The sequence below is a fragment of the Terrapene carolina genome, unplaced genomic scaffold (genome assembly GCF_002925995.2).
Source record: "Terrapene carolina triunguis isolate 2854851 unplaced genomic scaffold, T_m_triunguis-2.0 Scaffold121, whole genome shotgun sequence".
Classification (NCBI taxonomy): Eukaryota; Metazoa; Chordata; order Testudines; family Emydidae; genus Terrapene; species Terrapene triunguis.
Window position 1 is genome coordinate 1,610,515 of NW_020664472.1, and position 24,530 is coordinate 1,635,044.

The window sequence follows — 24,530 nt, forward strand, 5'->3', positions numbered from 1 at the left end:
GGAGGGGCTGTCTCTGGCTGTCGGAGCCCGGGGGGAAGTCCGGACATTTAGAAATTCCCCCCGGACGCTATTTTTAGCTCTAAAATCCGGACATGTCCGGGGGAATCCGGACGAATGGTAACCCTACTAGAAAGGCTTTATTTGAAGCATCTGGTCCAATGATTTTTGAAAACTGCTTTTATGATACATAAGACCATACATTGAGGAAAGACATTGTAGGAATTGGCTAATGTGTTACATTTCATCTACTGGATGGAATAGGACTGCTGAACTGCTGTCAGAGCTCCTAAATTGCTTTGCCTTGAGCTCAAGCGCTTGGGGTCAGGGCTTTCAGAGCATGAGAATGAGAGCTCTATCCCTGCAGCTACAATTCTGATTGACTAGCTATGCAGCATAGTGGCAGCCCTAAAAAGCAAAATTTTCAAGCGCATCTAAGTGACTTACCGGTAGGTTCCTAAGTCAGTTAGGTGCTTTTAAAAAATACTTAGTTTCTAGAGAGCCACAGTTACAGTATTTTGTCTATAAATATATAAAGTAAAAGTTGAATGAGTAGGGAAGGATACATATTTTAGCATATGAATAAACGTATGCTGAGACTTATTTATAATGCTGAAAGATATGTGGCCTTTAGGGGCACCTATGCCAGAAAAGACAATGCATGCTGCTTGCCAAATCTTTTCATTGACAAGTTCACAAAATGCCTAGCTCACCAGGCAGGAGCTACGGGGTTGTTCCCTGTTGGAGGCCACTGTAGGGGTTACAAAAGATGTGGGGAGTTATTTTAGATCTATAGTTGTATTAGACTCTCTTGTACAATTAACACATTCAGGGAGAGGAGTGAGTGATGAGCCTAGATTTCTGGAATGTATTTTATTCTTGTGCTCAAAAAAAAAGACAGACCCTTGATTAATTGAGAATGGGCAGAAGGGTTTGTCACTGCAGAGCAAAGCAGAGTGGAATTATGAATGGTGGGAAGGCCACATCCCAACTTAACTGTCTCGTCCGATTGGTGGATATAGATACATTCATACTTTTGGACTTACAGCAGTGTAACTGACAGCAGAACTGAACCCTAAGACTTTGGGTGAGGAATAGAGCTGGTAGAAAAATTTCCAATGGAACATCTTTCTATTGGAAAATGTCAATTTGAAATCTAAACATTCTGTTGGAACATGTCAATTTTGACAACATTTTGTTTTTGAAAAAATCAGTACTAAGAGTTTTGATTTTTCATTTAATAACTATTTTAGTTTAGATATTTTATTTTTATTTTTGTATTATATCAATTACAATACCAATAACTAATTCTAACCCAACTACCACCTGACAATTACCAATTAGAATGCCAATTCCAAATGGCCATTTGGAATACCAGTCACCAATTTTTATATTATATTAATTATATTATACCCCTAATCTTAACATATTATAATATAAAACATAAAAATGAAACAAACTATTTTAAAAATTGGAATTAAATATTTTTTATTAACCCCCAAAAAATTTTGTGTAAATTTCATTTCATGGGAAATTTTGTTGGGGGGCGGCTTTTTTCCTCACAAAGAAATTCCAAGTTAGGAATAGCACAAGTGAAAAATAAGCAGCAGCAGTTTAGTAAAAGGAACTTTTAGGGGGAAAATGTAGTTGATGACTATGAATACAACTTGTGTTACTTGCAGTGAGAACTGATACACACTCTTCCAAAAGCTGAATTTGACCCTAAATAAACAAATTTTCAGTTTCCTACCAAATTTATTTGAATAGAAATAAATAATGAACCTCACTGCCAGCAGCAAGACAGAATGTTTTTCATAGTTTTCATAAGGCACCAGATGACCTTTATTTGTAGTTGTCGAGCCAGTAGTAGCTCTGTATTTGGTCAATATGGGTTTTCAGTTGTTTGTGTTCCTCAAGAGGAGGGTCTGGACTAGCATACAGAGTGATGAGGAAGGTGGGCCAAGGCAAATCAAGAGGGCTTGAGGAATTCACTTTTACATGTATTGACTCCAACACATAGATGGATTTCACCCTGTGTCTCTGGCTGTGTAAACTTCACATGTGTAGCAGCATCCTTTGACTGTTGGCTCCTGTACCCATTGAAATCAATACAAAACATCCACTTAAGTAGTGCAGGGTCAGAGCTGAGCCTAGTTATTTTGCAAGTGAAGTACATTTCATCCTGTGTGCTTGAGTGCAGCAAAGGCAGGCTGGAAAACTTTGAAAGGCCTTACAAGTCTGTGTATGGGCCAGGTAATATATATTGCAGGCCTGTGGTGCAGTGTGTGCATGTGTGTTTTCTGACATAGGCACTAAAACTAAAAGGGAAAGTGTCAAGTAACATCGGCCCAGAATAAAGGCTTTGTAAGAAAAGATTATACAAACTGAAATAAGGATTGAAATGTTTTTTATGAATTGTGTTTAAATTATCTACAAAGAGGTTTTTAGTTATTTTGTTTAAATGTAAACCAACTCCTGTAATACTAGGAACCCAAACGCTGCACCACTGTGCTAAGTACATAAGCCAGAGGGTGAAACTGACTATAAGCACAAAAGTGTATCTGAACAATTCAATTTCACTGTCCAGCCTGAGTGAAGTGGAGGAAGTAAGTAATGTGCACAAGGAAATGGATTTTGTCTTGTTTTAACAATTTCTTTTGAGAGCTCTCTGGTATACATTTTGATTAAATATAGATTTTAAAGTAATCACCCAAGGTGCATCATAAAGCTGACATATGTAAAAATGTGTAGGCTGTAAATCTGGCTTGGGCCATGCATATGTGCACACCTGAAAGGATGCAGATAAGAGGCTAACTGCAAGACGTTACCTGCACTAATTGTCTAAACCCACTGAAACCCTGCTTTTCAGGCTCTTTGACAAAACATGAGGAATACATTCAAGGGAGGTATGTTATTAGAGCCAGACTTCTGGCTTTGCACAATTGGTGTATATGCCCCACTGCTACCACTGATCTGGAGAACAACTGCAATTGTACAGAAGACTCTGAGCCTTGATTAAACCAAAAAAGTAATTGTCTAGCTCATTTCCTTGTGAAAATAGCCTACCAATAAACTGATATAAACCAATGTAACCCAATGACTAGATTGGAAAGAACAAGTAAGCTGGACTCTGCTTCCTCAACAGGATTCTGAGGGTACTAAGAATACCTCACCTCCTCTCACCCACACCCTTCCATTCCCCAGTACACCTTTTTATGGCACATGAATTGGTTCATTTTGTGATATGATCCAAACAATCATTAGGGATTATTAGTGAGACCATTACTAGAATACTGCATCCAATTCTGGTGTCCACATTTAGAAAAATATATTGGAAAAATTGCAAAGGGTTCAAAAAGCCACAAGAAGGCTGGAAAACATGCCCTACAGTGTAAGATGTAAGGAGCCTGGTCAACTTAGCTTACTGAAATAAAGGTTAATAGGTGATTTGTTTAGGGTCTGTAAGTATCTACACAAGGAAAAGGTTTCCAATGGAAGAGGGCTCTTTAATCCAGCAGGCAAAGGCATAAGAAGATGCAGTGGCTGGAAGTTGAAACTATACAAATACAAAGTGGATAATTAACCATTGGAACAACTCATCAAGGGATATAGTAGATTCTCCATCACTTGAAATCTTTAAATCAGGACTGGATATATTTCCTAAATGACAGAGTCTAGTTCAACAACAAGTTATTGAGTTTGATGCAGGAATTACTGGGTGAGGGTCTATATAGGCTCTATTATTCAAGAAGTCAGACTAGATCATAAGAACAGCCATACGGGGACAGACCAAAGGTCCATCTAGCCCAGTATCCTGTCTTCCAACAGTGGCCAATGCCAGGTGCCCCAGAGGGAATGAACAGAACAGGTAATCATCAAGTGGTTCATTCCCAGCTTCTGGCAAACAGAGGCTAGGGACACCATCCCTGCCCATCCTGGCAGATAATCATCATAATCTCTTGTGGCTTTTTAAAATCTCTGGGCGAAATCCTTGACCCACTGAAGACAATGGCAAAACTCCTGTTCACTTCAGTGGGGGCAGGATGTCACCATATAAATCTGTGAATGTTGCTAACATGCTCCAAAATACCTTTAGATAGTTGTGTGAAAATAGTGAGTTACTTTTGAGGGAGGAGGGGAAGGGAATCGGCTTCTTCTTTGCATATGCACAGTGTGCCTCAGGTGGTATGTGACCCAGATTCATCACTGAATTTGGTCCGCAGTTTGGATCTTAGCTGGCTCAGGCCGGGTACTGACAGGGAATGTGATGTTAGTGTTGATCCAGGCCTCCCGGGGAAGGGGTGACAAAAACTGTTTTTCAGATGTGACCCAAAAATTTTAGACTGGTTTTAGCTCTTATCTCATTTAGCTTCAGCTGCAGTCCCATACACTACATGCCACACAGATTAAACTTGCTCCTGATAAAAGAAATCTGCATAGGTGGCTGAAGGCAACCAGAATCTATGATCTCATTAACAAACAATATTAAGGCTTGAAAGGGTACAGTTTTTCCCGTTGACATAGTTAATCCACCTCTGCTAGAGGTGATAGCTATGTTGAGAGGAGAAACCCTCCTGTTGACACAGCACTGTCTACACTGGAGTTTAGATCAATATAACTGTGTCCTCAGAGGTGTGGATTTTTCACACCCCTCAGCATCATAGTTATACCAAGGTACGTTTGTAGTGTAGACCTGGCCTTATTGTGCACATGTTTGTGGTGCACATTGAGGCCTGATCCTATTGAAGGCAACAGAAAATCTTCCAGTGACTTTAATAGGCTTTGGATCAGTTTAGATAATTTTATGTTTGGAGCCTGTGTGTTTTTAAAATGTAACAGTCCTGCATGTTTTAAAATTATTATGGATTTGCAACCACTTCACATGCATCCATTTCAGACACTAACATTGTTTATTATTGTTGTTTTAAGGTCAAATGGCTGGTGATCACACGAGACTGGAATTCCATAACATAGAGACAGGAATAATAACAGAACGCCGCTACCTGTCCTCTGTTCCCTCTAATTTCATTGGACATCTGCAGAGTCTCACATTTAACGGCATGGCATACATTGACCTATGTAAAAATGGAGACATTGATTATTGTGAGCTAAATGCCAGATTTGGTTTCAGGAATATCATAGCAGATCCTGTCACCTTTAAAACAAAAGCAAGCTATGTTGCACTGGCCACACTACAAGCCTACACATCTATGCACCTTTTTTTCCAGTTCAAAACAACATCACTGGATGGACTGATACTCTATAACAGTGGAGATGGAAATGATTTCATTGTAGTTGAATTAGTTAAAGGGTATGTACACAGCTAACTGTGCCATAAGCAAAATAGTTTGGGTTCTTTTACAGTCTTTAGACATGTTAAAATCATGAGGTTTAGGTTGAAAATCTTGACTTCCCTAATTTTTTAGAATCTGGTTGGTAAACATCCTGTGAATCTTTTTTTCTTTTCAGGCTGAAACTTAGTTAAATATGAAAAGCAAATAATAATATAGTTTGTATAGGACATAGACAAAAAATAATGCTAATGCACCCTGCTGCTTCAGCAGTAGTTAAAAACCTGGGGCTAGATCTTCAGCTAGCATAAGTCAGTGTTGATTTCACTGGAGCTAAGTTCATTTACCCCACTTGAGAATCCAGCCCCTTATACTCAGGATTATTCTCCTTGCTTGCTAGTGACACTGGGGGGGGGGGGGGAAGGAAACAAAATATAGGGTGCCTTAATTTGTACCTTCTCAGGTATGCAAGAAAAACTAACTTTTTAAAAAAAAATGTTCTTTATCCAGGTATTTACATTATGTGTTTGATTTGGGAAATGGTGCAAATCTCATCAAAGGAAGTTCTAATAAACCTCTGAATGACAATCAGTGGCACAATGTGATGATATCGAGGGATACCAATAATCTTCATACTGTGAAGATTGACACTAAAATCACAACACAAAGCACAGCAGGAGCCAGAAACTTAGACCTCAAAAGTAAGTACAATAATTCTTGTGTAATGTGTGGTGGGATACTTTGCAGATGGATAGTTATATTTGTCAAGAGTAATTTAAGTTTATGGTGCCATATAAAGATTACTATAACTGATAATAATTAATATGTCCATGTGAAATCAGTTTCTTCTCATTATTCTTACACTCTCAATTCAGTAATTTTGCATGGTTATGTAAGACCAAAAATGTAGAGAAAAAATTTCAACTTTACACTTGGCAGAAAGACAAGAGAGTGGAAAGAACACAAGGCTTTAGGACCCTGTGGAAAAAAAATCCAATAGCTGAAATTAATAAGGATGAAAGCAGTAAAGGTCTATAGGAATTAAATAAGTCTATAGAAATTACTCTAAAATTCTATACAATTAAATTGAGAATCACATCCTCACTGTAGAATTCTAAAAATTCTTTCCACAGTCCTAGATGCCACAAACACTCACAGAGAGCACAGTCCAAGAGCTGGAGTAGAAGCGTAGTGACATTATAAAACTGCCCTGTCCTTACTTGTGGTTTGGGAGAAATTCTGACCTGAAGCCTGTTATTTAATATTTTCCATAAAGCCAGTTTATTAGCGCTTGTAAATGAGGGAAGTAAATACTGTATTACCCTGAGTGCTCTGTTCGGTCACATGCTAATTCTTATAATTTGGTATAATATCTTGCATGAAAAGCACAGTTTTGTGCTAATTCTCAAATAAAAGTAACATTTTGAAATATCAGATGCCTGCCACATTAAATATATGTGTACATTTGTGTAGGTACAGATCTCATTTAAATATATAACTGTTTTAAAGATAATCTTGTCAACCAAATTTTGTGTGAGTGAGTGAACTGAATAGTAATTCGATTGGCAAGAATGGCTCTTAAGGAATCAATTAGGGTAAGATAAATACAATGCATATTTGAAAGAATGTGTAAATATGTATTTTTAAAAAATTTCTACACATTGTATATAACCAAGAAAATTCATTCTGATTTCATGGTAGAATAGTCTATATTTTATAACTTTTTCTATAAAAAATATATTAGGAGACACAAAACTAATAAATTAAGATGAAGAAATCTACATTTCATAACATTCAGCTTATGATACTAATTGGCAAAATGCAGGAAATTCAAAGTTGATATTAATATTCCATCTTGAGCTCACTGCATTTTCTTTTAACCACCTTCTGAGTTAGAGATAATGAGCTGACCTTGGTAATTACTGTGGATTTTATGATATTTCACGTTTCATATTTCACTTTCCCATCAGTGGCTTCCTTATCAAAAATGCTTTGTTTACAAGTCTAATCAAGATTTTCTAATTGCTAGCGCTGAAGCTTCATTGGGGCATTTGAAAATCAAACTGTTCTTTCTGCTTTCTATATCTTTGCTCTAATTATGGACAATTACAATTCAGAATCAGAATCAGATTTTCAAAGTTATTGTTGAAGAATGAGACAGAAAAATATCCAGCTTATTTTTTCCACAGCTATACTGGCTCTGCAAGTGTGTGTGTGTGTGTGTGACAGAGAGAGAGAATATATATGTGACTATAAAAACAGATTTTGACAGTATATTAAACAGATACAACTTGGAATATGCATATTGTCATGAGCTGATAAGAGAAGTTAAACATTTTTTACTTATTTTATTGTATCCAGCTGCATCTTAATATTGTTCAGATATAGTGTTGTTGATTTTTTGTTATGTTACTTTATAAAAATTAGTTGAGTTAAAGATACTATACTTAATAAGACACTAGAGGGCACTATTATGTCACAAAATATGCTGCTTGGTGTATTCATGGAAAGATAAATGCTCCTGACAGGATAGACTATAAAATCCAACATTCCTTTGTTTTCTTCACATTTGAAATTCTACAATATTCTCTCTGCATGCAAACACATCCATTGCTCATGGATTTGCTAACTTTGAGGCTGCAGAATTTCAATGCACAAATACTAAGGACTATAAAAGTGTATCAACATTTTAAACTAGGGAGGTGAATTATATTAGACACTGAGTTTTTGGTGGAAGTTTTATGTAATTTGCCACACAGCAAAAAATCTTTGGATAAAAGAATAATAATCCTCATGATACAGTAAGTGACCTTGATCAAACAGACTTTCTATCATAATACAGGTTCTCAATCTTTCTCTCACCAGCAGTACTATGTTTTTGAGGGTTTTTTATTTTTAATGAATTAGTATGTCTTGTTTCATCAGCATAATTAAATCATGATATAGGACATCTAAAGTGAGTGGGGGTTTTGTTTGTTTTGTTTCATAAAGCTGATGAATTTTAACAAGTCAAATGGGAGACTGGGCATTCTATAATGGGAAAGCCCAGTTACATTTCACTGGTATTTCCTCTTTCTTTTTTTATTTCCTTTGAATTATTCTTCCATACCATTCTTTATTTCTTTTTAATGACAATAGCACTACTCTATCGTATTACATGCTGATCCTGCAAACACTTATGCATCTGTTTAACATGACCCAGATGAGTAGTCCTGCTGACTTGATTGTACATGTTAAGCACAGCCAAACTTCCACTGGTTCTACCACCAGTTCAACTTAATTGGAGTTAGCACTAGCAGGAACACTAACGTGTACAAAAGTGCTTGCCCATGGGAAGCTTGTATATACCTTGGCCCCCACCAGTTCTGACACCAGTTCAGCTGAATGGAAGCTAAGCACTGGTTGAAATTTTTTTGTTAAATTCCGTAGTGTAGACATAGTCATAATATCCATCAACTGCTGGATATTCAAGTAAACAACAAAACAGGAGATGGAGAGGTATTAGTGTGCTTAGAATCGAATAGATGGGTTATTTCTTTTAGAAGAGAAAATGAGCAGACTGGGTTAATGCCTCATTATTCTGATCTGTTCCTATGTTTGTATGTACAATTATAACAGATAGCCTATGAAGAGAAATGAGTCTTAACAACAAAAGCATCATAATTCAGGCATGCATACCTGCAGAGTTACAGCAAAGGTTTCTTCGGTGTGAGTTTTTTGGTTATACTCCCTATCCTGTTTTCAGTATAGCTCATATGGTTCACACACTCATAAAGTCCAGCTCACAATTTGAAGGTTTCAAAGTTCTTCTCTAAATATACTTTTGCTCCTCTTTGTTTCCTCTACTTGACATTGTGCTCTCAGAAGCCATGCAAGTTTGAGTGACCGACCTGCTGTGTTTAAAATAATTCAACAATCTTAGTGAAGTTGAGGGGTTGCCTGGGTGTATCTGAGGGTCCATCATTTGCAAGGTCCCTTACTGCTGCCAAAGGAAAATGTTGTCCTCATTCAACTATACATTTTTCAACACCTTTAGTCATAGGTGCTGGAACTCGGAGTGCTGGGGGTGCTGCTGCACCCGCTGCCTTGAAGTGGTTTCCATCATATACAGGGTTTAGTTTGATTCAATGGCTCTCAGCACCACCACTATACAAATTGTTCCAGCACCACTGCCTTTTGTAACTCCTTTGTCTCCAGCCTTTGCCTGTGTTGATAAATCCAACTCATGGTTTTGTCTCAGCCTCTTTCTATTAAATGCTTCAAAAGCAGATGTACATCCTCAAACATAACTTTGTCTCCTCTTTCTCTCCTAAACTTTAACCACCCATTTGCCTCTACTGTGCATAATCTTGGCATTATGCTTGACCCTGACGTTAACTTTTTAGGCCAAAAATTAGAATTACTTCACCATAAGAAATTCCAATACTTCAATATTCGCTTTCATCCAAAATCGGGACAAAAAGTTGAAATGTCTTTTTTTTTTTTCAGAATGAAAAGTTGGAATAAATTTTGATTCAGAAATGTTGAAACATTTTGTTCCAGCTCAGATCAGTTTGACATTGACCTGCATCTGCCTGAGCTACTTGTGCAGCCTCAAGGGTATCTCATGGATAGCTTGGGTGCTTCATGCCTCCATCCTTGCTTCAGCTCAGGATCTCTGTCATCTGTGTCTTCATATGATTTTGCAATGTGTCTGCTTTCATTTTCCTTCTCTTCTGCCTCTTTAACAATCTGGGACAGCCTACAGTCTGAAACATCTGAAAGGAAACTGGTCAAATTCACCACTGGTGTAACTCCAGTGATTTCAGAGATGTATATATTTGGCCCAATGCCCCTACTTAGCAATTAAAACATCCTTTCAAACTTGCTATGAAGATTTAGTAGCCCATGTGTGCACAAATCTACATCTTTTACTATGATGACTGGTGATAATGAAATAACCTAATAATATTTTACTTGGCTGTCAAAATATGTTACTCATGCTGGGTGAGTGGATAGAGTGGATAGAATTTTGCAAGGCTGAACTAAACCATCTTGTTAATGGAAAAGTGAATTGTTCTAGCAGTGGAAATTGAACCTGAAGTGATTTCAATTTTCTACAACATTTGTTCCTATTGTTTTATAATCAGCCCTGTATTAATTTTGCCACATTATGTATTTCTCCTTCTCACAAGGTCTCTGTCAATAGCAGTGGTCTTTCCCATTTATGAAGGCTACATCTACACTTGGAACTGGTTTGCGTAGATTTACTTGTGTATCTCACATCAAGCTAGCAGGCCAAAAATAGCAGTGAAGATGTGGTAGCACAGGAGAGTGGCAGCACAGACTGGTTGCCCACATACAAACCGGTTTGAACCCTGTGGGTATGTACTCAGAGCAGTTAGCCCATGCCACCACTCACCACTGCCCATACTACTGCAGTTACAGTACTATTTTTAGAATGCTGCCTCGATGAGAGCTAGCATGAGTGGGTCTGAGACTTAGGAATCACACCTTAGGTAGTGTAGAAGTAGCCTGAGACCCAATGCTTTGTTGAAAAGCAAAGAACAACATTTTATTTAAAAATGAAAACTTGTACAAATGAACAAGCATTAGCCATGAACTTTTCCCAAATCAACATGCATAAGTTAATTCCAGTGATCTTGCCAGAGGGATGTGAACTCTCCATGCAGAAATTGCTTTTTTTTCTAGAGGCAGAATTCCAGATACTGTTACCTGTAAACATGATGGGTGAGATGTCATCCTCCATATTTCTTCATAACCTGACTCACCTCCTATCCCCTAAAATCTAAGGTCCCCAAATACAGTGACGAACCCTGCCAGTGCTTTCCTAGTTACAGAATGTACCATGACAGTGGAACCAGTGTGACTGAAATGTGTAGGGGAAGTGGGGTAGGAGTTAAGAGATGCATAGTTCCTGTGCAGTGTAGAATCCCACTTTGTGGTATTCTCCATGTGTAGGCAAGGAAGTCAAGAGTGTGGCCTGAGGATTTGCTATAATCCATTTCTGCTTTCCATTGAGAGTTTGTGTCCCTAATTGACCTGTGTTACTTCAGGTCAGTTAGGAACACCTGAGTGCAATTAAGGGCTGCCTGAAACCTGCTGTGGGGAGAGAGGGGAGACAAACTGCTGCAAGGCTGGAGGCAGCAGGGAAATAAGCTTCTCCAGTGTGAGAGACTGCGCTCCTCCCCATAGGGGAGACACCCCAAACCCAGTGCCTGTTTAGGGGAAGGACCAACACCCTGGGGCCAGTGACAGGACAACACCTGCCCCAGTGAGGGGCCCAGGGAAAGGTATTACCCTTTCGTTTCAGTGTGTTATAGACTTTTTCCCTTTGGCAGAGGAGCACAGACATGCTCCCGAGTGGGGGGCTGATTTACCCCAGGCCCTGTCCCTGGCAGAGGAGGGAGCAGTAAGTCCAGCGACGCGGAAGGGGTGCCTTGCCACACGTGGTGTCAGGGGTGGGATTGCATTGGTGCTGAGAACCATTCCAGGGCAAGGTAAATCACACCCCCTTAAAATGGATGACATTGTGAGGGCTCTGGTGTAGGACATGGCAGCACAACAAGAGGCTACCAGGGCTCAGATGACCGCCCAACAGGAGTCAGTACAACTATAACAGGAGACGAATCAGCTGCTGATAAGCCAGGAAGCCCAGGATCAAGCCACCCTGCAGGAGATCATGAGCCAGATGAAGGCCCTGACCACTCTGACACATTGCCTTAATGAGACGCGATCCCTGAGGGCCAGCAGTTACCTGCAAAAGATGACGGTGGAAGATGATGTGGAGGCATACCTTCTCACCTTTGAGAGAACGGCCCTACGTGAGGCCTGGCCCCGAGACCAGTGGGCCAGCATCCTTGCCCCTTTCCTGTGGGGGGAAGCCCAGAAGGTCTACTATGACCTGGCAGCAGAAGCAGCCACAGATTACCCCCAGTTGAAGGCAGAGATCCTGGTGAGATCCAGAGGTTCCATGAGTGGAGGTACTAGGACGGTAAGGTGCCGAGGTCACAACTGTTCAACCTGATCCATCTAACATGGAAGTGGCTGCGCCCCAAGATCCACAGCGTGGAGAAGATTATAGAAATCATAGTGCTGGACAGGTTCATAAGAGGATTACCACCAGACCTACGAGGATGGGTTAGCCAAAATGACCCCTCCTATTTATGATGATGTAGTTGCCCTCATGGAGAGATAGTTAATGGCCAAGGAACTTTCTCGGACTACCAGGGAAGAAATGTGCCAAATCAAGAGATCAGTCACCGCCCCGAAGGACCAGACTCCCGAAGGGTCAGGCAGAACTTTGTTAGGGAGAAAGGATGCTGAAGATCGGCCGGAGTCCGCAAAGGGATTTGGGGGACTGGGGAGAGAGGGTCGTGGGGTAAGACCCAATAGCCCAAAGATTAGGAGGATATCCCAAGTGGGATATAGGTGTTATGCTTGCGGAGAACTAGGGCATATCGCGGCCCAATGTCCTAACACTGAGGAGCCCATGCAATGCAACCTGGGTGGTCATGCAGGCCCACGTTACTTAATCAACCTTGTGGGGGTTGTGATAAACCTGCATAGGTACACGTGACCAGTTAAGATGAATGGCATAAAGACCATTACATTAGTGGACTCCAGGAGTGCTGTCACGCTGGTTTCAGGGAAACTAGTGGGACAGGACCAGCTGTCTCGGGCCAAACACACAGGGATAACCTGTGTACACGGCATTGTCAACTACTATCCGACCATCCCTGTACAAATTGAAGTTCAGGGGAGTACCATGGCAGGGGTGGTCCCTAAACTCCCATATCCGATCCTCATCGGACGAGACTTTGGGAATCTACTTCCGGTGGGTGAGTCCGAGGAGGGCAGTGATCTCAGGAGTGATACTATGGCCCCGGTAGGTAGCCCTCTCCCATTTTTCTCTGAATTTGCCCAGGACTTGTTCTCTGCAACTGGGAAGCCCTGGAATACTAGGTGAGAAAGGAGGGTGGACAAAAGGTTGGGAACCAGGATCTTGGCTAGGAACCAAAAGGTTGCACTCGTGGGGAGGCATTCTCGTCCAGCTGGCAGGATGGCAACTCAGGTTGTTGACGAGACATAAGCTGGACCCGGTTCCACTGAGGCCAACCCTGGAGAAGAAACAGAAATAGGTCCCCTTGATTTTGAGCATATTGGCCCTCATTTAGAAATTTCAGGCAAGACCAAGCCAATGATCCGCTGTATGACAATATTAGAAGGGAAGTAGTTGAGGTGAATGGAGTACCAGTGGAGGGGAAACACAAAGGCTCAGGGCCATGCTTCATGATAAAACGGGACCTGTTATATAGAGTAGTCCAAATGCAAGAGCAAGAAGTGGAGCAGCTCCTGGTGCATTGAAGATACCAGAGAGCAGTGTTGGACCTAGCTCATAGCTATTTGTTTGGAGGACATCTAGGGATAAATAAAACCCTTGACTGAATCCAATTAAGGTTCTTTTGGCCAGGAGTTTATATTGAGGTCTGACGATATTGCACCTCCTGCCCAGAATGCCAATTACATGGCCCACGACCGCACTTAAGGACCCCTCTGGTACCTCTGCCAATTATTGAAGTCCTGTTTGAGAGGATAGCCATGGACCTGATAGGCCCACTGGAGAAGTCGGCCCGAGGCCATCAGTGTTTGCTCGTTCTTCTGGACTATGCCATCCGATACCCAGAAAGCCATACCCCTCCATAACACAATGTCCAAGACCATAGTGAAGGAATTAATTCAAATGTTCTCTAGGGTAGGGATACCCAAAGAGATCTTAACGGATCAAGGAACCCCCTTCGTGTCAAAATTGATGAAGGACCTGTGTGCGATGCTCCACATACGGGCCCTACGAACGTCAGTCTACCATCCACAGACTGATGGCCTCGTCAAACGCTTTAATAGGACTCTGAAGAACATGATAAGGAAAGTGGTGAGCTGGGATGGGAAGAATTGGGATACCTTCCTACCTCACCTGATGTCCATGGGGTTCTCCCCCTTTGAGCTGCTATACGGTCGCCATCTCTGCGGCATACTGGACATTGCCAAGGAGGACTGGGAAGAACAGCCTAACCAGGGGAGAAACATCATTGAACATGTGATGCAGATGCGGGACAGGATAGCCCACGTCACCCCCATAGTGCGGGAACACATGGAGAAAACACAAGAGGCCCAACAGACCTATTGCAATCGCCAAGCAAAGGCCTGGAAGTTCCAGACAGGTGATTGGGTAATGGTGCTGGTGCCCACAGCTGAAAGCAAGCCCCTGGTCAGATGGGGCAGGGGCCACATGAAATAATAGAAGCCGTTGGGGGGGGTGTCAACTATAAGGTTCGACAGCCTGATCGCCAGAAGCCAGAGCAGATCTACCATGTCAACTTGTTGAAACCCCGGCAGGACAGAGGAGCTTATGTGGTCACCCTAGAGACCCAAGAAAGTAAACCACAGGGGTAAATGAGAATATCCCCTGAATTGACCCCTGAAGTCACCAATATAATTTAGCGAAACCACATTGTGTTCTCGACGAAGCCAGGCAGAACCACTGAAACTCATCATCATATCATCACGGACCCTGGAGTAAAGGTGAATATTAAGCCATACTGGATCCCAAAGGCAAAAAGAAAGGAGATTAGGACCGAAGTTAAGAGGATGCTGGAGCTAGGAGTCATTGAGGAGTCCCATAGTCAGTGGTCCAGTTCAATCATTCTGGTACCTAAGCCAGATGGCACCATGAGATTCTGCAATGCCTTCCAGAAATTAAACGAGCTGTCCCAGTTCGATGCCTATCCCATACCTCAGCTAGACGAGCTAATCGACCAGTTGGGAAAAGCACGATTCCTGTCCCACCCTCGACCTGACCAAAGGTTATTGGCAAATCCCTCTGGCTAAGGAGAAGACTGCTTTTTTTACACCAGAAAGATTGTACCAATATACTCTCCTCCCTTTTGGATTACACGGGGCTCCCGCAACCTTCCACCAGCTCATGGAAACCCTATGCTACTACCTACTCAGACGGTGTCCATAGGGGAGACACCCGAAACCCAGTGCCTGTTTAGGGGAAGGACTGACACCCCAGGGCCAGTAACAGGACAACACCTGCCCAGTGAGGGGCCCTTTTGTTTCGGTGCGTTATAGACTTTTTCCCTTTGTTTGACAGAGGAGCACTCCTCAGGCCTGTGCTGAGGCCTACTGGGAAGGCTCTGAGAAACAAACCCCAAAGAGGGAAGACAGATACGCTCCAGAGTGGGGGAGGAGGGGCTGATTTACCCCAGGCCCTGTCCCTGCCAGAGGAGGGAGCGCTAAGTCCGGTGAGGCAGAAGGGGTGCCTTGCCACAGTGTGCAGGTGAATGAAAGCTACTCCAGCCATTGGTCTACACTTGAAGTATTACTAATGCCAAGCATTCAGAAATCATTAGTTGGCCCCCACAAAAATAATAAGATTGGCATAAGAACCATGAGTTTATAAAAATACTAATTTCATGGTTCTTTTGATTTGATATTGGGCTGTATTAGTAGAAATATTGCCAGCAGAATGAGGGAAGTGATTATTCCCCTCTATTCGGCACTGGTGAGGCCACACCTGGAGTATTGCATCCAGTTTTGGTCCCCCACTACAGAAGGGATGTGGACAAATTGGAGAAAGTCCAGCGGAGGGCAATGAAAATGATTTGGGGGTGGGGGCAGATGACTTTGAATCATAGACTATTAGGGTTGGAAGAGTCCTCAGGAGGTCATCTAGTCCAATCCCCTGCTCAAAGCAGGACCAACACCAACTAAACCTTCCCAGCCAGGGTTTTCTCAAGCCAGGCCTTAAAAACCTCTAAGGATACAGATTCCACCACCTCCTTTGAGAAGAGGCTGAGGGAACTGGGGTTATTTAGTCTGCAGAAGAGAAGAGTGAGGGGGGATTTGATAGAAGCCTTCAACTACCTGAAGGGGGGTTCCAAAGAGGATGGAGCTATTTCACTAGGAGGGTGGTGAAGCACTGGAATGCTTTACCTAGAGATGTGGTGGAATCTCCTTTCTTGGAGGTTTTTAAGGCTCGGCTTGACAAAACCCTGGCTGGGATGATTTAGTTGGGAATTGGTCCTGCTTTGAGCAGGGTATTGGACTAGATGACCTTCTGAAGTCTCTTCCAACCCTAATATTCTATGATTCTATGATCTTCTAGTGTTTGAGCCTTTAGGGGGTCACTTTTTCAAGCTTTTTTCTAAAGCTGTGATGACTAGAAACGTGTTTTTATCAAAGCTGAGATACTCATCTAATCAAATGAATCCAGAAGCTAGGGATTTAAGAAAATCACCAAAAGTCAGGATAGTCTCAATAAAATCTCTATAGTTGGCTACACTGCAGTAGCCTCTGCAGTACAATTCTGCAGCTGCTCTGTAGCTGGTGTGATGGGACAAGGCCAGATGGCTACAGTAAAGTAGTGAGGAACAGGTATGTTAGCCCCAGGCTAAACAAATCCCTGGTACCATGGTAACCAAATGGCAGTTGCTCCAGGTTAATCAAGACACCTGGGGTCAATTAAGATCCTTCTAGAAGGCAGTGGAGATAGCTAGATTGATTGGGACACCTGAAGCCAATCAAGGGCTGGCTGGAACTAGTTAAAAGCCTCCCAGTTTGTCAGTGAGGGGTGGGTGTCAGGAGCTATAGGAGGGAGCTGTGCTGTTGGAGGAACGAAGCAGTACAAATCTATATCAGGTTCAAGGAAGGAGGCCCTGAGGTAATTGTGAAGAAAATATTGAGTGGGGGCTGCTGTGGGGAAGTGGCCCAGGGAATTGTACACACCCTATTTCCAAAAAGTCAGCTTCCATAGCTGCTAATTTTAGGGTCCCTGGGCTGGAGCCCAGAGTAGAGGGTGGGCCTGGGTTCCCCCCTCCCCTCCCTGATTAATCACTGATACTGAGAGACAACAGAGACTGTGCGAGGGAGGGTTGCTTCTCCTCACCTCCCTTCCTGGCTTATGATGAAAACGGCTCAGTAGACTGTGACCCTTGCCTCTAGAGAGAGAAGGGCTATGTGGAGGGTCACAGTGAGCCTCTGAGGCTAGCAAAATCCATCAGGAAACGCAGGACCCACGGAGTCAAGGACAGAACTTTGTCACACTGTGGAAATTCCTGCCCTTTGTCCCCCACCTCCCAACTCATCTACTCAGCACCCAGCTGGTTTAAGTGGTCTGGATGCTGTCCTCTGAAGCCTTCTGAAATACCCAAATCCATAGTTTTATACCAGTAATGTGTGAACCTCAAAAGCTTTGAAATGCATCTAAGGCCTGGTCTACACTAACCCCCCCAATTCGAACTAAGGTACGCAACTTCAGCTACGTGAATAACGTAGCTGAAGTCGACGTACCTTAGTTCAAACTTACCACGGTCCAGACGCGGCAGGCAGGCTCCCCCGTCGACTCCGTGTACTCCTCGCACCAAGCAGGATTACCGGAGTCGACGGCGAGCACTTCTGGGTTCGATTTATCGCGTCCAGACAAGACGCGATAAATTGAACCCAGAAGTTCGGTTGCCTGCCGCCGAACCAGCGCGGTAAGTATAGACAAGCCCTAAGAGGTTATTCAAAATGTATCCTAATTACCAGTATCTGAACCTTTTGAGGAGGTCTGTCTGTCTGTCTGCAGTCATGGTCTAAAACCCTTCCCCCAAGAATTGACAGTTTTTTCCCATCTGTAAATAAACCCATGAACTTTGTTCAAGCCTATCTGAGCTAGATTTTTTTGAACCTACTCCTTGAATTCTCTGAGGGGAACCTTCCAAATCTTTTCTTCAAAATATGCAGTACTAGTAGTACTTTGTAACTCCCTTAAAGGGTCCTGGAGTGCTGACTAAGCAGCCTCATTGCAGTAGTAGCTGATTCATGTAATAGTTTTCGTAGATTATTGGAAGGCAATTGGATGGGTGAGGGGTTTAGTAATAAGATACTAAGCCTTTCACTTCTATCAGATTCAGTCCCAGTACACATTCAGAGTGGCAAAGCTTTTTAACATCTGATAACTGCTTAATGGTCTATGTAGGGGACCACGTGAAGCCCTAGGAAGTGGGAAGAGTTCTAGAGAGATGACCGATCCCTGAAAATCCCTCTTTCAACTGGACAGGGATGATCTACATACAGAGGAATCCTTTTTTGTGTACATCTTGAAAGCATAAAATGGGCTAGTATTAAGTGTTTGCTGTCAAACAGAGAGTGAGTGAGTGATTATGGAGGAACTGTCTACAGGAAACTGGAAGGGAAATCTGGGTACCGTATAGCATGAAAAGACTGCTTCATGGTATTTTGTATGGGTTTTAGTTGTATGCAATTTACAGGTGTGTTGAGTGCATGAATACAATAAAGGGCATTTGGAATGCTTGAACACCTCACCCCCCATCCCCCACAGCATAACCACCTCCCCCCAGTGTGAAGTAATTGGCATAGGGTAGATTCTATGGGAGATGGATTACCACACACATTTATGTGGCAATTAGATTTTATTATTTACCATTTAGCATGCACCACCAACTTTCCCTCACAGTACATTGGACAAACAGATTGCTTTAGTTTTAAATCTGCTTAATCTCTGTCAATACTGATGCCTTCCACTTCCTCTTCCTAACAAAATATTAAAGTCAGGAGAAGTACTATCACTGGGGTTGTCAGTTCTCTTTGGTGTGTTTTATTCAGGGCCGGCTCCAGGCACCAGCGAAGGAAGCAGGTGCCTGGGGTGGCCAATGGAAAGGGGCGGCAGTGCGTCCGTTGTCAGGGCGGCACATCCCGAGCGGCGGCGGCGGCACTTCGGCGGCAGCTCAATTGGCCCGCTCCGGATAGGCGGCAATTTGGCGGCGGGTCCTTCACTCGCTGTCTTGCTCCTCGGTGGCACTTTGGCGGCAGCTTGATCGGGTTATTCTTTTTTTATTTTTTTCGCCTCTTGGGGTGGCAAAAAAGCTGGAGCTGGCACTGGTTTTATTGTATCTGTTTCTTGTATCAGAATCTGTTATTTAAGAGCTGGATTCTGGCTTTAGGTGCATTCCTGATCAAGGTTTCTAAGCTGCACCATGCCAAGAGTAGTCCTGAGAGACATTGTGACTTAGACACCCCTCTCCCTAGCACTCCCTTTACTTTATTCAAAACTCAGCTGCTACAGTCATCTTCCTTCTCATGTTTCTGACCACTTAGCTCCACCCCCTTTTAGAATAGTTTCTGTGAAATGTGAAGTTTTTATCCAACATAAATAGGTTTGCTCTAAGGCAGTGAGTTGGGTGGGAAAATTCAGCAGGGAGTAGAAATGACATAGCAGCAGCACAAGGGGGACAGTGGTAGATAGCACAGTAGGTGCAGCAAAGGTATGAAGTAGTGGATGGCATGGCAACAGCAGGAGAGGAGACTGAAGACAGCAGCACAGCTGAGGCTGGTGAGGAAAGTCCACAAGGCAGCAGGTAGTGGGTAGTACAGTATGATCAGGGGAGTTGGAGAAAAGTAGAGCAGCAGGTCTGAGGAGTTTTACCTCCAACCTGGAATATGACATACTATCAAATTAGAAGCAAAAGAATCTGCACTGTGCTCCTTCTCATTGTGCCCATCAAAACTGCTAACTCTCTGGCACCTACCTCATCTATTTGCCTTTGGTATATGTCATAGTGTGCAAAGCTCCCATGAATATTAAAAAGAATGAGTAGTGTCAGTCAAGGGGGAGGAATATCATTGATAAATTCTCCTGATAAGCAGAACTGTAATCTGTGCTATACGCTGAAAAGGAATGAATATAGAGAGAGCCCAGTAGACAACCACATGGAAGCATTTTTCCTCATGATGGAGGGTATGGAAGGCACAATGGAAGACATCCTCTGTGCTATAAGCAGCAGATCTCAGCCAACCTTGTATTACGGATGAGACGGAAATGAGGCAGGCAATAGGGTTGAGGGCATATATTTCCCCAAAAAAGAGTGACATTCTAACCCAGGTTCACTCCTATAATTACACGGTTCTATTCCTGTAAATACATATAACCTCCTTGCCTTGTTTTGTTAGCGGCATGGAAAGTGTGGAAGATATAAGGCAGCACCTGACACAGTGCACAACTGGTAGTATCCCAAAGCACTTGAAAGAGCAAATAATTCAGTGAAAACTATCCAAAAACTCTGGCAGTGAACAAGTTGTCCTTTCCATTTGCAGTTGCTAAGGTGAAGGGTTTTGGAGCTGATGGAATTTGCACTTACAAGAGAGGAAATATCCCAAAGACCTTATTTTCCTCCCAAAAGTGTCCCATTGAGTATACAAGATACAAGTTCCTATGCGATACTGATACTAAAGCTTGGATTCTCACAGGTGACAAAAAATGGGCCTAAGCCACCACACTGTGTGCTTTTCCTCTTCTCTCGATAACTTGTCTGGTGGCAGACTGAGTTCATCCTCTCATGGAACTAACATGAAGCAGGTTTGTGAACAAGGGTCACATTGTATTGCAGGGGCGGTGTAACACGGTCATCCCTTTTAAGTCTGGAGCAGCTGAATGGCCTAGGGAATGGCAGAGGCAGATGCTAGAAGAGAAGATTTGGTCCCAGGGTAATAGTGTCTGAAGATGGAAAAAAACACAACAGCACCCTGCCATAGGCAGGTTTGAAAAGCCTCATGTTACAATGCACGTGCTGTAGAGGCTGTGTGGACATAACTTAGATCTTTATCAATCTCCCTTGAATGTATTGCCTTTGCTAATGGACTGTGGCAGAGTGTATTGATGCCACCCAGAGGCTGGCAGGGTAGGAATTGACCGTGCTACTGTGGCTAGAGGAAGGACCACATTTGCCTCCCCTTAATATGTGGCTGTCCAGGAATAGGCTATCTGTGAAGGGGTTAATTAATCCCAATCCTCAGGCACACTAGCGTGGGATGTGTTGTGGAGGCTCATGGGGTTGAGCGTAGAATGGAAGATCTCTATGAAGAAGGATAGAGCGGACAGATGTAGGTGGGAAGTGAGACCAGGGTTTTCCTCTTATTCTCTGGATCTTGGCTGAAATGAGACACACTTTAGACCTTGGTTTGGGCTGTCACAAGAGTCAGGGCATTCTTTACATTTACTCTTCTGTTTTACAATTAAGTTTGCATCAAAAGGTGTTTAAGCTTTACCTATAAGGGCAAAGTCCTTTCTTGCTCTGACCAGCCTGTCACACAAGGCAAATCATGTGTGAGGGAGGGAAGGGGCAAATACTAATTAATCACCTAACTCCCATTGAAAATTAGTGGGGGTTAGATGCTTAACTGCTATTTGTGCCTGTGAAATTGTCCCCCATGGTCAATTAAAGATGGACATTTTACACCTCAGCTGTGTTTAGGATAGTTAGAGTCTTTGACTTATCAAAGAAATATTAGGATGTAGGAAACCTACTGACGGCTGCCCATGGTGCTAACGCTCATTCTTTCTCCCCCATTGCACCTTATAATTGCTTGAAAAACAAAGGAATTTAGTCCCAACTCAACTTCTGTGTTCTCACCGTAAGAGTTCTACCTGGTACCTGCTTGCGCAACTATTAAAGCCACAAACAGCTGTGAATGAGTAACCCTGTAACAATGTATACTACTTAAGTTGATCTGGCATGTAGTAGCAGAAGAATAATCTACGTTTTACTGGGTTTTGTGGAAAGCCTGGTGAGCATTGGAGCATTGCATTTTTTGGAGACTGGACTTTTCCTGTGGTGCATCCCAATGTCCTTGATCTACTTTTCTCATTTGACTGCTTGGTGGAAAGAAGTGGCCTATGCTTGATTATTTTTGAAACACTTGATGCACTACAGCAGTGCACTGGGTGAAAAGCATGCCCAACACCATCGCACATCCAGGAGTCAGAGACATTTTCATATGGCACATCAAGGAATCAGAGAAGTATGTGTGTCATGCCTTCAGATTCCCACAGTCTAAATCCATGCCTAGTTGTGTCTTTCTGGAGGAGTAAAGCCAAAATAGTGCAGTGTCACAACATTCAACACTCAAGGTTCGGTTCTGGGTCCGATTTTATTTAATCTATTCGTTACTGACCTCGGAACCGAATGTAGGAGTGGGCTGATAAAGTTTGCAGATGACACAAAGTTGGGAGGCATTGCCAACTCAGAGAAGGATCGGGATATTCTGCAGGGAGACTTGGATGACCTTGTAAATTGGAGTATTAGTAATAGGATGAGATTTAATAGTGAGAAGTGTAAGGTGATGCATTTAGGGATGACTAATAAGAATTTCAGTTATAAGCTAGGGACACATAGGTTAGAAGTGACTGAGGAGGAGAAGGACCTCGGAGTCCTGGTTGATCGCAGGATGACTATGAGTCGGCAATGCGACGTGGCTGTGAAAAAAGCTAATGCGATCTTGGGATGCATAAGGCGAGGTATTTCTAGTAGGGACAGGGAGGTGCTGCTTCCGTTATACAAGGCACTGGTGAGACCTCACTTGGAGTACTGTGTGCAGTTCTGGTCTCCTATGTTTAAAAGGGATGAACTGAAACTGGAACGGGTACAGAGAAGGGCAACTAGGATGATCCGAGGAATGGAAAACCTTTCCTATGAAAGGAGACTGGAGGAGCTTGATTTGTTTAGCCTAACCAAAAGAAGGCTGAGGGGGGATATGATTGCTCTCTTTAAATATATCAAAGGGATAAATACCAGGGAGGGAGAGGAATTATTTCAGCTCAGTGCTAATGTGGACACGAGAACGAATGGATATAAACTGGCCGTGGGGAAATTTAGGCTTGAAATTAGACGAAGGTTTCTAACCGTCAGAGGGGTGAAATTTTGGAACAGCCTTCCGAGGGAAACGGTGGGGGCGAAAGACCTCTCTGGCTTCAAGATTAGGCTAGATAAGTTTATGGAGGGAATGGTTTGATGGGATTACGGGATTCTAATCAATTAGGCAATAACAGCCATCGCTGGTAAAATGAGGGTCTGGCTAGAGAATCTTGCCTGTATGCTCGGGGTTCTGCTGATCGCCATATTTGGGGTCGGGAAGGAATTTTCCTCCAGGGTAGATTGGCAGTGGCCCTGGAGGTTTTTCGCCTTCCTCCGCAGCATAGGGCAGGGGTCGCAAGCTGGAAAATTCTCTGCGACTTGAAGTCTTTAGATCACGATCTGGAGACTTCAACAGCAGAGTTAAGGGAAAGTGGGGGGGTCAGCCTTTGTGGCCTGCATCATGCGGGGGGTCAGACTAGATGACCATATTGGTCCCTTCTGACCTTAAAGTCTATGAGTCTATGAGTCTATGAGTCTATTCTCTTCAATGACTGCGGCAATAATTTTGGACAGAGTGACATTGGAAACAAGGAAGAGAAATTTCCTCTATAATGAGGGAGGAAATCAAAACAATGGCTGGGAATATAGTTGAAAATCAGGAGCACAAAAAAGGATGAAGGGAAAGATATTCACAAATATATCCATCACTATCTCTGAGTCCTATGCAACACCATCCAAAAACTCTCCAGGAATGATTTCTTTATTTTGGTCTGATGAAGACACAAGCTGTGGTTCCTGTTAAATCTTCATTGCCTGTTTCTCTATAGTTGGAACCACATCTGAATGAAAATATTATTCACCCAAAATAATGAGCCTTTCCTTGGCACAATAAGAAAAAGGTATTGCCAGCAGTGAGTAAAGTTGCAATACAATATCTTAGCTATCTGCCCTCAAATATCTGCTCTGTCTACTCTGAGTATATTTTATATGCTACTGGCACTTTTATGAGGCAATGACTACAGGAATTCTCTCTCTACAAGTAATTGGAAGACAATGATGTTCATAAAAATCAACAAATAGCCTTTGCCCTCGAGAGCACGCAATGTAGAAGGTTTTGGCTGATGACTGATTCACAGGGGAGAAGCGATGGATGTATCATTGATAGCATGTTAGTGATGAAGATAGTGCCAAAAAGCAAGAATTATTTACTAAAATCAGTAAAAAGGGATGTAGGCCACTCTGTCCCAAAGTTTTATTTTAAATTTCATTGATTCAGCCTTCGCAACTCTTTTAGTTTCTATGCTGAACAAGTGCAGCAAATTAAAAAGATCATGGGTGGGAGAGGAGGGGCGGGAAGGGGGAATTGTGTGTAAGTTGTTTACTAGGTGAACATTAGCAACATTTGTTTCTGTATCACTTATGTGATGTAGTGGTTATGTATCATTTTTTCCATAGCAGTTTGATACAAATAATTTACAAAATAAGCTCAGAAGCTTGATTGATTTATTAAGCAGTAAATCTTAACTCTCTATATTGAAAATGGCAT

The 24,530-nt window shown here is 42.6% G+C and overlaps 1 protein-coding gene across 21 annotated transcripts in view; it reads left to right on the top strand.

The window, feature by feature from the left end:
• LOC112126064 (neurexin-1) overlaps window positions 1-24,530 on the top strand; it is a 1,188,344-nt gene that overhangs the window by 586,817 nt on the left and 576,997 nt on the right. For all 21 annotated transcript variants that reach the window (XM_029911748.1, XM_024224457.2, XM_026652579.1 and 18 more), the window contains 2 exons: window positions 4,927-5,308; window positions 5,799-5,989. In XM_029911748.1, coding sequence (XP_029767608.1) covers window positions 4,927-5,308; window positions 5,799-5,989 — 573 coding nt within the window. The remainder of the gene's footprint in view (window positions 1-4,926; window positions 5,309-5,798; window positions 5,990-24,530) is intronic.